The following is a 16,895-nucleotide window of genomic DNA, read 5'->3' as shown; positions in this document are numbered from 1 at the left end:
TTGCTTACCAACTTTCTTGTAAAGGTGAACATCATCTTGGACTAATCCTTATTCCTCCTTAATATAACTAGGAAAATCATCTCAGTCATAAGACTTCACGCCTTTCCGAATACCTTATTCTTCTACTAATGACTTATGTACATCTACGTCTAAATATTTACTTTTGCTAACTTCTAATAGCTATAGGACTGCCACTCCTTACCACCAAAAATACTTGATTACTTTCATATTATTGGTTTAAGGATGGAGATATCATAGTAGGCAAAAACACACATAGGAATAGGAACAAATCCGCAATAAGAACAATGAATCAAATGTTGCCATTGGATCTGCCGGCAATATTGCCATTGAAAGAAACCACACAGAAATCTCAAATCTGAAAGCACTGTGAAATACTTGATTGATATCTCCAACAAATATTAGCTATGGTAGATCTTTCAGTACTGGAGCTAATCTTCTCCAAGAGGGATTTTGACCTCAAGAGGAGTGGGTTAAAAAAAGTCCATACTTCAAAAACTATGCAAGGTTTTCTTTTCATCAAAGAAAAATATCAGAAATAATAAACGTAAACATGTTCAAATGAGTTCCAAAGTCTCTTTTTAAAAGCACCAAGGCTGACACCCTAATTAGGGTTTTGCAACTCCTTAATTTTACTTCAATAATGCATTCTCCCTAGGTGCCAATATTTAGTGACTATTTAATTGAATAACATAAGCTAAATATTTATTTTAATTTAAATATTTTAATGCTATTTAAAATAATATCTATAAACGCCATTAGTTGCCAAGAAATTTTCAATTAAGCAATAACCAACTTTCCCAAAATAGTAATATTGCCAACAACCCAAGTCAATGTCCAAACTGACGCTCACTATAAACATTGAGTACTAGCAATTTGTTCAATATCCATCACATTAGTGTCATAAAACTCCATTAAACCATCTGAGCTCACTGACTACATAAAAATACTCCTCTGAATTGGCTGACATGAACACTAAAAGTCAACTCCAAGGGGGCCTACTATTCTACAGTAGTAGATTGACCTAGCTGCCCACTCCAATCATATATTTGGGAGGATTTCTTTTATGTACTACATCTCTCCTTGCAACAATTAGAATCCCCCATTGTGATAGCCCTCCCATCCCAATATCCCAACTATCTTTGGGTGAAAGCCTAACAAATATAATAGCCTTCTTCACTAGCAATATACATACCTCCCAACAATAGTTAAGACCCTCTTCACTGACAAAAACATTAACCTTCCTAGCTGCACTACAAGAGAACTCAAAAAGAAGATATTACAATATAATATACGATGCTACGTTTGGTGTATTTAAAACTCAATTACTACTACAAATATATGTGTGTATTTATCATTTTTATATGAATTTGTATAGACAACCCCAAAATGAAAACGATGCCAAAAATAATTAACTACATCCGCAAACCAAACCCTCTAACTCAAACAAGTAACAAGACAGGAAACTTAGTCCTTGGCCCTCAAATATGTTAATCCAGAAGATCAACGTTCCAAGCGATTATAATAATAGTTGAAAATTTAGCTTGGTACTTGTCGAGTTTCAAAAAACTAGCTAAATCTTTTGCATGGTGACTATTTCTACTAAAAATGCATTGGCTTTACTTGCTTGATAGTTTGGCAAAAACTTGCAGCAGCAGACGAATATAATACATAGGATACAACAAAACTCATTCTATTTTTATTTGGACTAGTTTCTTTTGCTTCTTCCCTCCCAACCTTCTACAACATCATTTGCCATGATTATGAAGTAGATTGTGGGCTACATTGTGTACAATTGATTGCAGCAGAAACATACATAATCTATCACTGCAGTTGATTGTAAAGTACAATTCTTCTTTTTTCTAAATTGTGAAACTAACATTTTTCCAAGAGAAAAGCACCACCACTAGTACTCTTTATGTCATCCAATTACCTGTCCAATTGGCATCAACAAATGCACTCAAAAAAAATCATCTTTAGGATACCATAAACCATAGTCAAGTGTTCCTTTAAAATATTTGAATATACTGTCAACAACATGAGATTCCTTAGGATCTGCTTCAAATCTAGCAACAATACATGCAACACTCATGATATCAGGTCTGGTTTGACTCAAATATAGTAATCCGCCTATCATAGATCTGTATCAAGACCGTATAAATCAGTATGCGTTAGATCTAACAATCCATTTGAAGAATAAGTCTTGCTCTTGAAAGTAGATCTAGTTAACTTACCCATCCAAAATTCCATACACATAGCATTTGTAGATTTCAACAACTTAGGAAGATCTCTCAATTCTTGAATAGCATTATCTTGATAATGTTATCAAAATTCACATGACGTGACCTCTTATGTGTAATATCCCCTCTAATCGTAATTGTTATCCCTGGTTGTAATAGCTAATTGATTACTGAACCAAATAAAACAAATATATACAAATAATTGGCAATATATATTCTAAGAGGAGTTATACTTTGATATAAATAATTAGATATAAAATAAATAGCCATTACACATTATAATTCATAAACAAATTAAATGTGTCTATTTGCTAAACATCACTAGCCAAATATTTAAATATAATTTAACAATAAAACTACCCTAATTGTAAACTATGAATTACTATAACTAAACAAATAATTAATTTCCTAAGTGGCGATACTGATCACCATACACATCTTAAAAATAAACTAAGTGGTCCTTAGCATGAATTTAAGGAGACATAAACTCACTAAACAGGCCTTTGCCCTTTGACGTGGCATACACGTCATGTCTTTCTCAAGGGCAGTCAGCAATCTATATAAACTGCAAAACAAGAATTACAATAGCATCGGGGTAAAAAGAGGACATTAAAAGAAAGATCAATAAATAACACTCAAAGCATTAAGACACCTATTCTCGGTGGGCATATTAAAGATATTGTATTGGAACCATAAATCAACTGTTGACCATGTGTAATAATGAGTGAAGATATTTTTATTATGCAAAGAATGAAAGAAGACCTTGGGTATTACAAACAAATCAAATATCATACATTTTGCATGTAAGTCCCGAAATTGTAGGAGCCAACACAAAATGAGGTATAAATATAAAATTTTAATATTTCCTTTTTATATTAGTCATGGGTAGGATTATATAAGTTTATATTTATTTATTCAATTTATCTATGAATATAAGAACATGTTACTTAAGTTTTGATATGATGGATGTGCTAGAGATAGGTATTTAAATAAATATGGAAATCTATAAGAATTATATTTTGATTAAATAATGATATTTAATAAATTGATATTATTAAATATAAAGGATTAATTATTGTGTAGCAAGATAGAAATACAACTCTTTATGTGTCTAATTATCAATGAATTAAACCTCATAGTGCCAGTGCAGAAAGTGAGATCCTCGTATAAATGGCTAGCGTGCCAGTGTGAGAGAGGAGTAACCCTGTATGAATGGCTAGAGATAAAATAGATAATATTGTGTTAGTCTGTGGGACTGACACCATGGAAATTAATGAGACTCGAAGCATGGGGTATGCGAGATGTTAAGGTCTCCATTTGACCACCATGGTCGGGAATCAATCGATAATTTGCATGTGCTAGAATATTCTGATGATGTCAACATATGCATATGTGATTGGCCTTGGATAGAGGATGTCCCGTCCAAGAAGAATCTCAAGGGGTACAATCCGAGGAAGACAGTGAGGTAGCTATGAGCTAGGAAGCCCGATCTAGAGACGTCCTTTAGATTGGGGTTTAAGATAGAGGGTAGAATAGTGTGGTTAGATTTATTATTGTTTGAATTCTAACATTTATTTTGCAAGTATTACTCGTCCCAAACTAACCCTAATAGTGGGGACATTACATTATACCATAACCAACTAATATAAATTTGAGCAATCAAACATCTTCTATCAACACTATTCTAATGAAAGACATTACCTTTAGTTTTTGTACTTGATGCAATCTCACCAACTATACTTCCCAAAAGTTTACACTCACCATTCTTGAATTGCAAATCATAACCCTTGTCAACTACCTGTCCAACAATCACAGGATTATGCTATGGACTTTCAACATGTAAGACATCCTCGGTAAAATTCTTACCATCGAGAGTAATGGATCCTTAGCTACGGATAAAACAAGAAATTTCATTACCAAATCCGACTACATCACCATCATACCTTTTCAAACTCACAAATTTGCTCTTATCTCTTATCACCCACTCAGCGTTCTCCTCAACATGTGCAACTAAAGCTCTTTCCTCATTCATGTAGCTTGTAGACTCAAGATCATCTTCTTCATTGATAGCAATGAATACCCATTCACCATCTTCTAACCACCTTTATCAGACTCATCATCTGTCAAAACATCAGTAGCATAGTGACATTTCTTCTAATATCTAGGTTGGAATCTCCTAGGCTTGAGTTTACGAACTCTTCAGACACCTTGAACCAAAATGACCAATATCATTGCAAGAAAAAGTTTTAACAACCAACTTTCTTCCATACCAAAACCTTTAGCAATCTCTTTGCAACCAAGGTTATAAGGTTTTCAAGCTCGTGCTCTTGTTCTTTAATCTCTTGCATCTCCTTAGCATATCTAGATACTCTTGTAGAACTTTCACTCAGATCATATTTATCATTGTCCTTGAAATTGAAGCATTGAATGTAGTCTCACCTTTAAGAAGGGCATCACCAAATTCACTCATTTCAAAGGTTGAAAGCTTACCAATCAACATGTCTCTTGTCTCATTTGTCATAATCCTAACTTCTTGGATAGCAGCAATAGTGTATTTAGGAAGAAGATAAAGATCTAAGCACATTAGCAACAATCTTTGATTCATCCAACTGCCCGCCAAAACATCTGATACTACAAACTAGTTCATTTACCTTCTACATGTAAGAAGCAATGTTCTCATTTGCTCATCCTCAATGTCTCATGCCTTCCTTTTAGGCTCAATAGATTAGCAAGCTTCACATAAGTATCACCTTCATAAAATGTCTTCAAATTCTTCTAGCTCTCATGTGCAATCTTTAATTCCATAACATTTTCCATCTCAGTATTAGTTAAGGCACTCAGCAATGCTTCCTTAGCTCGCATGTTAGATTCAACTTTTTTCTTCTCATCAGGGGTAGCAATAGAAAGATTTGCAAGAGGGGCATATGGCTCCTCAATAATCTCCCAATAGTCTTCTCCAATGTATCACAAAAGGCATTCTACGAAACCCTTCAAAAGAAAGTAATTAGTGTCATCAAATCTCGGATATCCTTCTTAAAGGTTGACATCCTGAATCACCTCAAGTGATTAAGCTTCCGAAAGAGGAATTAAGCTCTAATACTGATTGATGGAAATATGGCAGCACACAACCAAGGTGAGGGGTGATTCAGTTGTGTCCAAAACTCAACTTAAACAAAAAATTAACCTCAACTTCAGCTTTGATAACTAAGCAATGAAGCACAAATCCATACCACATCAAGAACACATAACACCAAGATTTTTTGCATGGAAAACCATGTTAGGGGAAAAACCATAGTAAGCATGAACCCACAAGATGATGTACTTTGTTAAAAGCGATATACCCTCTTAGGAGTATACAATGGGTATGCACATGCATTCAAGCACACTACTTAGAACTCACTACTCAAAAGAAAATACAAGTTTACTGCCTTGGGAAGGCTCACTACCCTACAACAATTATGGACAACAATCCACAAGTCATGAACTATACATTTAAATCTTCAACATGCTCATATTAGTTCATTTAACTACATCATACAACTTTAATCTCCACACTAGTTCTCTACCTTTATTTGCACATCGTTGCCTTATTCACACTCTTAACTAATCCACAAATTCGCTCGCTCATACACATACATTTGCAAGATCACTACATTTACATGATTCATCAACCTTGAAAAGATTTGCAAGGTTGGCTATACCCTCATCACCTAATTTCAAAACTATAAACATCCATGATACAATATTCAATGTGAAACAATGAATGTCGGCTAACACATAACACAGTCGCAAATCACATGCCTCAAACATGAAACACCTCTAAGAATTAGCCTTAATCATTTCCAACTCGCTTCACCTCCAAGTCGGCCAAGAGCATGAAGAACACGAACTCGCCAACTGGAAATCATCAAATGTGAGCATCACAATCAATGTGAACCAGAAACACAATAGGAGCACAATCTAGAAACATCTACAAGCATCATTAAATACCACTAGAACATCAAAAATCAGCTCAAATATTTGAAATCATTAGCATCATCAACCAAACCTCAAGAACCCCATCAGTAGCATCTATCAATCGAGATAAATAGCTTGCAAAGCCTCAAAATCAAGAACATATTGAGTTGAGGATACATCAATGTCCCAACACGCTACATAGATTCACATATCAAAATATTACAATGTAGAGCACTATCGAACCAAATATTGTGACATTGTCACCATTAAACAACTGGAAATGCCTATTCCAAAACAGAAACCCATAACGCACTCAAATCACCATGCGAACCTTTGAAAATTGAACTGAAACAACTACAACATCCCTCTAATCAAATCACAAACACGCATATTCAGATCTTCAATATACTAACCACCCCGAACCAATGAACTCGCTAAACATCATGAGAACATTGTCACAGACAAAGAAATACGTTGACATCAAGGACAACACATCTCTCAAATATGTGACATCACATCTCTAAAGCACATATTTGCATCTTATTCTAACAATACTATCTTGGGACAAGCCCAAGCTATTTAGGCAATTGTGGTTGTTCAAATGCTATGTTGGGCCTTATTGGAAACTTTAAACAAGAATGCAAATTGGGCTTCTTAATTGGCCTTATCATATCTTCAATTGTCACCAATTTGAGTTTATCTAATCATGTAGAAAATAACATCTTAAAGATATTCAACCATGAGTAAGTTCAGACTTTAGTTTTCCAAGCTGCATAATTGTCACCACTCAAGAATTGAAATTTAGCAAGCATTATTTCTAAAGCATTTTAAGCCATCTTGCAAGATGTGGGGGGTCATTGCCTATCCAAAATAAATTTTCACCCTTATTACTCTTTAATGATTTACAAGGTTAATGACAAAGACATCATCACTCAAGCTATTTTAGGCATTAGATGTCATAATTTGGCACAATAGTTACATATCAATGGCATCATTTATGCTAAACAATGTCATTTGTTAAAAAAATTAACAAATAAATGGTTTGTAATTTTGTGGATAAATGTTTACTTCCCTTCAAACAATTAATCGTTAAATGCAGCAGAAAAGCATATGGTTTTGCCAAGAATTGCCCTGATATCATGCATGATTTTGAACAAAATGTGGGAAAGGGCAAGGTCAGAAATCTAATCTGCTTGCATCGACCGAAATATTTTCTTTTAATGTTTGTTGTTTTATGCATTATTTTCTAGTTTTTGAAATATTTTGTAGTGGTGTATGTCAAGTATTGGACACCACATCTTGCTATACTTATATTTATTGATACAAAGCTTCATAACTATAACCGCAAACCCAGTCAACATTTAGCATGTGCAGTTGCAAATTTTAAAAATATTGGATTGCAGTTTGCACCACAAGTCCAGAAAAACATTTTAAACATTCCAATAAAATTTCATGTGATGTTGATTACTGCATTCATGTTTCCTATCTCTAGGAACCACTACTTTACAATTCAATGTATAATGGTACACTTTTTGAACTTTGCACCAAGTATTTGAAAGTTGGTCCAGTTCCAATCCTTACCTACCTTGTACTGTGTCTTAAGAGGTGTCATGTAAGGAGCTGCATTAAAATTTGAGACTACTCAATGTACATCAGATGTGGTTTCCTGAACAATTCCAATGAGCCTGAATGCTACATAAGATGACAATTTAAAATCCAAAGGCCAATTAAAGATCAAATTACTTGATTTCGTGACCACTGGTTCTCACACCTGCCTCTGATGCCATAGTATATTTTCAATCAACGTGATCCATTTTCACATCTATCAATATACAAGCTTGATATGATACAAGAGCAGTTCTGAGGAAGCAACAATATCTAGTAGCAGTTCGGGAGTTGAAAGCAGATTAGGATAGTGACATACCTAAGATCTACAATATTTTTTCAAAATACCAATGGTTAGCATTCATCCAAGCTCTTGAAGCTATTTGTTGAATCAATAAATTTACTTCTCTGTGTTATTTGCTATTATTCCCCTGTGGGTTGTGTCTGAGAGTTGTTTTAGCTGTGATTTTAGATAGCCCTTAATTGGATCCACACCTGCAGCCGCATAACTTTGTACCATTCAGGATTCATCTTTCACATATGCTATAAAGTCATTACATTTGTTCTTGCTTTTGTCTAAACTGTCGAATTTAGTGTCAAATATATGGGCAGTGTAGTTAATATTTAAATATTTATTAGTAAATATTAATTTTATAATATTTATCAATTATTTAAGTTGCATATAATATATATTAAACATTAAAATTTATGGATTAGATTATGAATCAGAAAAGTTACATATTATCAATTTATACTAATATATTGAAAAATAGTACATATTACATGTATTCAGTACATATTTATTTTTATATATTATATTAGCAAACATCCATAGATTTAGGTCCTTGATCCCGCCATCCCTAGAACCCATCCCCTCTGTCTACTCATTCCAAAAATCCATGGAACCATGAAATTTAGCAGGCGCGTGGGTTGATTTATTACATACTACAAAGCCCACCGTTTGATTATATTGCTTCAATTATTCTCTGACTGCTAGGTCAACCCATTTACTTATTTTGTTTTATAATTAGTGCATTCACTTTAGAAAAATTCAAAAATATGTACAACTGCTCTACAAATGTTTCCTCCTTGTGCAAAGGACAAAGTTATACACAGACATATTCATGAAATAATAGTCCGACAGAGCCTACAGTTATGCTGGTTCAAATGTATAAATACTTGATTATGTAACTAGCCTTTTACACAGATGAATAGAGCTGTCTTAGCTAAGAAACTTAACCAATTTGAATGAGAAACTGAGCTAATGTGTCCATGATAGAACGGCTGGAACATCTGTCTTTTTGATCTGCAAATTGTTAATCTCATTTGATTTACTATTATTCCCCTATGGATTGTGTCTGGGAGTTGTTTTAGCTGTGTGCTTAGATAGCCCTTAATTGGATCCACACCTGCAGCCACATAACTTTATACCATTCAGGATTCATCTTTCACATATGCTATTTAGTCCTTACATTTGTTCTTGCTTTTGTCTAGACTGTGGAATTTTATATCAAATATATGAGTGGTGCAGTTAATATTTTAATATTTATTAGTAAATATTATTTTTATAGTATTTATTAGTAAATATTATTTTTCTAAAATTTATCAATTATTTAAGTTGCATATAATATATATTAAACATTTAAATTTATGGATTAGATTATGAATCAGAAAAGTTACATATTATCAATAATATGTTTATACTAATATTGAAAAATAGTACATATTACATGTATTCAATACATATTTATTTTTATATATTATATTAGCAAACATTCATAGATTTAGGTCCTTGATCCCCCCATCCCTAGAACCCATCGCCTCTTTCTACTCATTTAAAAACTCCATGGAACCATGAAATTTAGCAGGCGTGTGGGTTGATTGGTAACATACTACAAAGGCCACCGTTTGATTATATTGCTTCAATTATTCTCTGCCTGCTAGATCAACTCATTTACTTATTTTGTTTTATAATTGGTGCATTCACTTTAGAAAAATATGTACAACTGCTCTACAAATGTTTCCTCCTTGTGCGAAGGACAAAGTTATACACAGAAATATTCATGAAATAATAGTCAGCATTAAGCACAACTATCCATAGAGCCTACAGCTATGCTGGTTCAAATGTATAAATACTTGATTATATAACTAGCCTTTACAAAGATGAATAGAGGTGTCTTAGCTAAGAAACTTAACCAATTTGAATGAGAAACTGAGCTAATGTGTCTATGATAGAATGGCTGGAACATCTGTCTTTTTTATCTGAAATTATTCATCTCAGTGTGATTTGCTGTTATTGCCCTATGGGTTGTGTCTGAGAGTTGTTTTAGCTGTGTGCTTAGATAACCCTTAATTGGATCTACATCTGCAGCCACATAACTTTGTACCATTCAGAATTCATCTTTCACATATGCTATAAAGTCATTACATTTGTTCTTGCCTTTGTCTAGACTGGAATTTAGTGTCAAATATATGGGCGGTGCAGTTAATATTTAAATATTTATTAGTAAATATTATTTTTATAATATTTATCATTTATTTTAGTTGCATCTAATATATATTAAACATTAAAATTTATGGATTAGATTATGAATCAGAAAAGTTACATATTGTCAATAATATGTTTATACTAATATATTGAAAAATAGTACATATTACATGTTTACAATACATATTTATTTTTATATATTATATTAGCGAACATCCATAGATTTAGGTCATTGATCCCCCTATCCCTAGAACTCATCCCCTCTGTCTACTCATTCCAAAACTCCATGAAGCCATGAAATTTAGCAGGCGCATGGGTTGATTGCTAACATACTACAAAGGCCACCGTTTGATTATATTGCTTCAATTATTCTCTGCCTGTTAGGTCAACCCATTTACTTATTTTGTTTTACAATTGGTGCATTCACTTTAGAAAAATATGTACAACTGCTCTACAAATGTTTCCTCCTTGTGCAAAGGACAAAGTTATACACAGACATATCCATGAAATAGTAGTCAGAATTAAGCACAACTATCCATAGAGCCTACAGTTATGCTGTTTCAAATGTATAAATACTTGATTATATAACTAGCCTTTACACAGATGAATTGAGGTGTCTTAGCTAAGAAACTTAACCAATTTGAATGAGAAACTGAGCTAATGTGTTTATGATAGAACGGCTGGAACATCTGTCTTTTTTTTCAAAAGGATATAAAGAAATTATTTTTCAACATTCCCATGATTTGCTAGTTTCCTATTTCCAAGGTATTATCAAACACATATTACTATGAAGATATTATAAGCCTTTACGATTAGTTATAATACATCTCTCAGACAAGCACAAAAAGATAACAAAAAACAGTCCTTTACTTTATGTCCACTTTCGATGAGCGTACACTATCATTTGATGGGGCAACCTGAAAGTATGCAACTTCAGTACAAACTTGATACCACCATAACCGATCACCTGAAAGAACAGAAGGAACATTTCAAACTTTATGCAAAATGAATAGCTAGGCAGCAGATGTTACTATTAAAGAGTAGAATAAGAACAATATAGCATCCAGCAGTTTTAATGATAAGATCGAAGTCTCAAGCATAGATTCCGCCATTCCTTAGACACTTACCACTCTTTGCACTGATAGTGGTCTTCTTCAATGATTCTTGGTCGTATGTTTCAATGCTTACTCCAGAAGTCCCAAAGAAAAAGTTTTTAACATATTCTGCATAAACATCCTATAAAAACCAAACACATACAGCCATGTTAAATTTTTTAAAAAGTAGCAGAGAGAAGAGAGAGTTATTATTTGCTACTAAAGAAATTTTCGAATTTGAATTAAAAGAATCCAATATTGTAGAATTTAAAATGTAGCAGTTTACTCAAAGACTACACTGGATTCTGCACAAACATCTTATGGAACCCCAGAAAAGACTCTCTCTCTCTCTCTCTCTCTCTCTCTCTCTCTCTCTCACACACACACACACACACACAGACGCAGATTGATATTACAAGCTACTTATGATGTATAAGAATGAAATACTTGTGACATGTAGAAACAGGTTGTATGAACTTTTAAGTGGAATGCTGTAAACTGCTGTACAAATCATTACAGAAGTTACAACAAGAAATGGTAGATAAGATAAGATAAAAAAATTAATGTCCAACAAGAGACCACAAGGGTCTAAGGGACTAAAAGCATACAACAAGGGCAGCAGCCACAAGCAGGAGCACCAAATGGTGTCCAAAAAGAAACAAAAAGAACAAACAAAGTGTCCCACCCAGGAGGACTAAGGGTCCATTCTGGGTGGGCAAAAATCCAGCACTGAAGGATAGGACCCAAGGCGAGGAAGCGTGCTGGACTGCCGTAGAGTATCACTAGAAGTGTGTCATTGCCGACTATACCCACTGCGAGGCCTTATGCACCTAGTATGACTGCAAGTGGGAGGGTCAGGCAGCCACTTTGAACCCTAGGAAAGGAGTGTTGGCAAGAAAAAGAAAGTGATAAACTGATCAAAAGCCTGCCTCGAAGCAAAAAGGGCCTATAAGGTGTGGTCCTAGAGCCACATAGCCTCCTAGAGGTAATGAGCGAGCAATGCTAGTCGGTGTAGCTGAAAAAGGACACAAGAAATCTGCACTCTCTGAACAAGCAGTATTACCTCCCTCTGATCTCATAGTAGATGGGGCATCAAAAGATAAAGTGAATCTCAGTCTCAACCTCAACTAAGGTACAAAGACAGCAAGTCCGGTCGACCCTATCGATCTAGTGGTCAGTCTGGATGTAGAGACAGTGGAAACCAACACAGAAAGAACCCAAAGAAATGTAGAAAGCATGGTTCTAGCGCCAAGACAAATACTAGGGGCACACAATGACACCATCCTGGACATTCAAAGAGTGCTCACCAGAGAAGGCCATCCTCAATCGAAGACCATCAGTAGGGCTGCACCAGGTTGTACTGATGTATTGTTTGTAGATGTCAAGATGAATAAGGCCATTCAGCTCTTGCTGAGAGGGAAGGAGGTGGACGGGGGCATCCAAAGAGTACTGAAAGGGAGGGAGGTGATCAATCACAATAAAAATCGAGCCCAACAAGGCAAAGGCCTACGCAAACAAACAACGAGCTCTATCGCCAAGATCGAAACGAGCGATGGAAGGTGACAAGCAGTAGGCCAAGTAGGAGTATCTGTGATGCCACTCAGCTGAGTCTGCAAAGCCACAGAAACGGTGAAGGAACTAGACCAAGTCAAAGATAGCTCCAAGACTGAACGGATGAGCCTCAAACTCTATTAAAATAATATTGTGACGAGTGGATCGATGGTATATGATGGTGCACTGGAGGAGGAGAATCTGAGCCCTCTCGATGAAGGTCTAATTAGTATGAAGAAGAGATGGGCCCCAAACAATAGAACCCTAGAGAACAATCGATTTGAACAAGGAGTCCAGGAGGGACAACTTGGACATAGTGTCCTAAAAGTGATGTCTGAAACATTGTTTCTCAAGCGTGGGGAGGGATCTAAGCCCTTTACTAACTCTACGTTGCATAGCAGGCCTCAACCTAAAATAGGGACCAAAGAACTTCACCCCAAGATAAGTCTGTGAAGAAGCAATCGCAATCTTGTGCCCTAGAAATAGAAGTGAAGGTGAGAAGTCTTTAGGAAATTATAGACCATCACCCAGGTCTTCCGCATATTCACTACAAGTTGTCTCAAGTCACGGAAAGAGGCCAAACCATCAATAAGTTGTTGAAGTCTCTCTAGAGAGGAAGCCAAAAGAACCACATTATTCACAAAAAGGAGAATGGAGAATAGGACCTGATGCAAGCAACAACCATCGTTGGGGAGCAAAGAATACAAAGGAAGGCCTTAAGCTCATCAATATAGGTACCAAATAAAGTGGGAGCAAGAGGACACTCCTACTTCACCTTGATGGTGCTCAAAATTAGGTCAAAGAAACCATGCAGAGTCCTAAATCTACCTACCACCAACTCATATAACCTCATAATGGTTGCCAAAAGAGTAGTGGAGATCCCAATGTCTTTGAGCCTCCCTAGCAACAGAGTCGAAAGCTCTGCGAAAGTCAACGAAGCAACAGTAGTCTTTTACCGAGCGATGACGAGCTTCCTCAATAATAGTCCAAAGAGTCAAGATGTGATTTGTAGTCTGGAAGTCAGTACGGAAACCAGCATGCCACCCCTCCTGTCAAGCTCTCTAGAAAGAACGGTTTATAGCATGGTTGCATAGAGTCTAGCAAAAGTGTGCCCAATCATGATAGTCCCGTAATTGTCAAGGTCAGAAGTTGGCCCAGCCTTATGTATTAGGTAAATTATGTGTCTGGAAAGCCAATGCAAACCACTCTGTTAAAGAACACAAAAAGAAAGGAACCCAAGACTGTATAGCCAAGTTTGAAGAGTTCTGCCTAGAACCTTTCCTCACCCGCAACTCTACTGCAGCTCATGAATCGGATAGCATCATTGATGTTGGAGAAGGTGAAGAGGCAGCAATAGATTGTGGGAGTGAAATGAAGGGAGGGTTGATCAGTGACATCATAAAGAGTGAAGGTATGGGTGACAAGGGAGTTGTGGTCCAAGGTAGAGAGGGGGGGAATGAACAATGTGCGCCAAAAAAGCTTGGGGGAGTGCAAGAAGGAGGCGCACAAAAACTGGCACTGGGCTGAAACAAACAGTCGCTTCTTGTGTTTAAGACAATGATAAGAGAGACGCAATTGTGTAAAGGAAGGTGAGCGAGAGGTAAAAGCATAGAGAATCAAAAGGTGGAAAGATTTGCAATCATCATCGAACCAATGGTTCATAGGACACGATTTCCTCCATTTGGGGCTACGAGAGAAAGGGTTGAAGCAGTTGAACATGGAAAAAGTGTCGGCAGATTCAGAGAAAGAGTCTAAGGGAGGAATTGTCTAAGATGGAGGAGGAAGACGTCACAATCGCCCTAAAAGAAGTGAAAGGAAATGTGACTGGGCATCGATTCAGTGGGGAGAGGGGGAGGAGTGCGGAGGGGGCAGGCGGGGAAGCGCAGAGAGAAAGACTAAGCAAAGCATGGTCAGCAAGGGGGAGGTGAGAGATAGTGAAGCGGATGATGGTGAAGGAGGCACGGGAGAGCATATCTACAACACTCGCACCCCCACAATGAGGCCAACAGGTTAAAAATTTCAGAGTCAAGAAAGAAAGGAAGCCCATTCAGGATCACCAGGTCAACAACCTCACAAAACTAAAGGAGATGACCCTCGTAGCACATAAGATGCCCCTGACAATCCTTGGAGGAGTGCTGAAGGCTCAGCTTGGAAGGATCAACCTCAGAGGTACAGACCAAATCCAACCCATGATCATGAAGCAAGCTCTTAATAGCTCTGGTACGTACATTGAAGTCTCCTAGGATGATGATATCACCCATGGGAAAGAATCTAGAAATGCACTAATGTAAGTCCATGAAAGGGTCCCCATCGTCCACGCTGTGAATAGCATAAGGTGAGGTGGCCGACGAGACGTAAAAAACGGCAATAAAGATGTCTCTGACTGAGGGGCAAAGCCAACATCATGGGCCCACATGATTCTAGCCAAAGAGTCGAAATGGACAAGCGAGGTGTACCCAAAAAGGTGGTCATGGATAAAGCAAGCAACACCACCTGAGCCTCTAACCCTGCCAAAAGACCCGATCTTGTCTCTACAAACAAAGAGCAATTGATACCCAACAAAGCCACACAAAGGAGAGTGGGGCTCTTGTGAGTCTCAACAATGACAAGGATATCATCAGAGCCAACAGCATCCTAAAAAAGACCGGCAAGGACCAAAAGGTGGCATTACCATTCCAGCAGTTGACAAGGAAGAGCTAGAAGGGGGCTTCTCACCCTTCAACTGCTGCAGAGATCAGCATTTGGCCTTGGGGGTCGGCCTTAGTTCCCAACCCAATCAAGGGAAGAATCATGAATAACAACTCTGAGGTTCCGAATAACAACCCACTTCCCATTCCATCTAGCCTCAGCAACAAGGATGGCACTAAAAGCCTACTTGCTCAAAAAATCTAAATATTCAAACTTTAGCCTAAGGAAATGGTTACAACTTCATAGAAGCAGCAAGTGATTGGTTGGATTTTGGAAAAATTCTATCATTATCAGTAATCCAGCAGACCATGATATAGTGAGAATGGAGCTAGAAGGATAGCAATAAAAGCTTACTTGCTCAAAAAATCTAAATATACGAACTTTATCCTAAGGAAAAGTTTACAACTTCATAGAAGCAGCAATTGATTGGTTGGACATTGGAAAACTTCTTATCACATTTTAAGTTCTATCATTATCACTGATCAGTAATCCAACAGGCCATGATCTAGTGGGAATGGAGCTATGCCATGATGACAACCAATGTTCAATTACCATTGAGCATTATTACCACGCTAACATTGTTGTGATGATGTAGGCCAAAACAAAGATGAGGTCAGGTGCAAAAGCCAATTGGGTTTGGGAAGAATACATATCCCTTAGAGAGGGCGTGCTAGCCTAATGATTATTCTTCTTTTTTCATATGGATGATATCTTAAATATTTAAGTGCCAGCTTCTTCAAAGGGCTGCAAACTCACCCCAAAATGGAGAGAAATGGGGACTTAGTTAATGGTGGCTCTGTGGATTGCCCTTAAATCAATTTGGAAGGGAATGCTCTGAATGAGACAAATTGGCAAGATAGATCAGTTAAACCAGGGGTTGGGTTTTTACTAATACAGGTAAACATATTGGAACCATTGAACTTGCTGGACTGTTGGCAATGGCTGACCATCAAGTGGGGATTGTTCTTGGGGACATTCTTATTTCTCCGATTAGGAATTTGGATGGCTACAGGTGGATTCAAAACTGCTGTGTAAAATATATTCCATGATTAATTTTTATGAACCAAATAATTGTACCAAAAAAAGAGCATTATGGAAAGCGTTGTCAGGTTTTTTTTTATGGGGGGGGGAGGGGGGGGGGGATGGGGTGGGGTGGCAGTCTGATGATGAGATGTTTATCTTGGGAAGGTACTTTAATGGCATCCTATGTCCCTCTGATAAATTGGGTGGAGCTGGTTGGATGGGGCGGTATAG

The 16,895-nt window shown here is 36.7% G+C and overlaps 1 protein-coding gene across 1 annotated transcript in view; it reads right to left on the bottom strand.

Moving 5' to 3' along the window:
- LOC149566614 (putative serine protease EDA2) overlaps positions 1-16,895 on the bottom strand; it is a 97,413-nt gene that overhangs the window by 44,520 nt on the left and 35,998 nt on the right. The window contains exons 8-9 of the mRNA XM_089819911.1: positions 11,436-11,544; positions 11,179-11,275 (exon numbers count right to left, since the gene is read on the bottom strand). Of these exons, the coding sequence (XP_089676037.1) occupies positions 11,179-11,275; positions 11,436-11,544 (206 nt within the window). The remainder of the gene's footprint in view (positions 1-11,178; positions 11,276-11,435; positions 11,545-16,895) is intronic.

The sequence above is a fragment of the Cupressus sempervirens genome, chromosome 3 (genome assembly GCF_028749045.1).
Source record: "Cupressus sempervirens isolate cs-2001-9-10 chromosome 3, ASM2874904v1, whole genome shotgun sequence".
In the NCBI taxonomy this organism is placed as follows: domain Eukaryota; kingdom Viridiplantae; phylum Streptophyta; class Pinopsida; order Cupressales; family Cupressaceae; genus Cupressus; species Cupressus sempervirens.
This window is presented reverse-complemented; position numbering and strand designations above follow the sequence as displayed.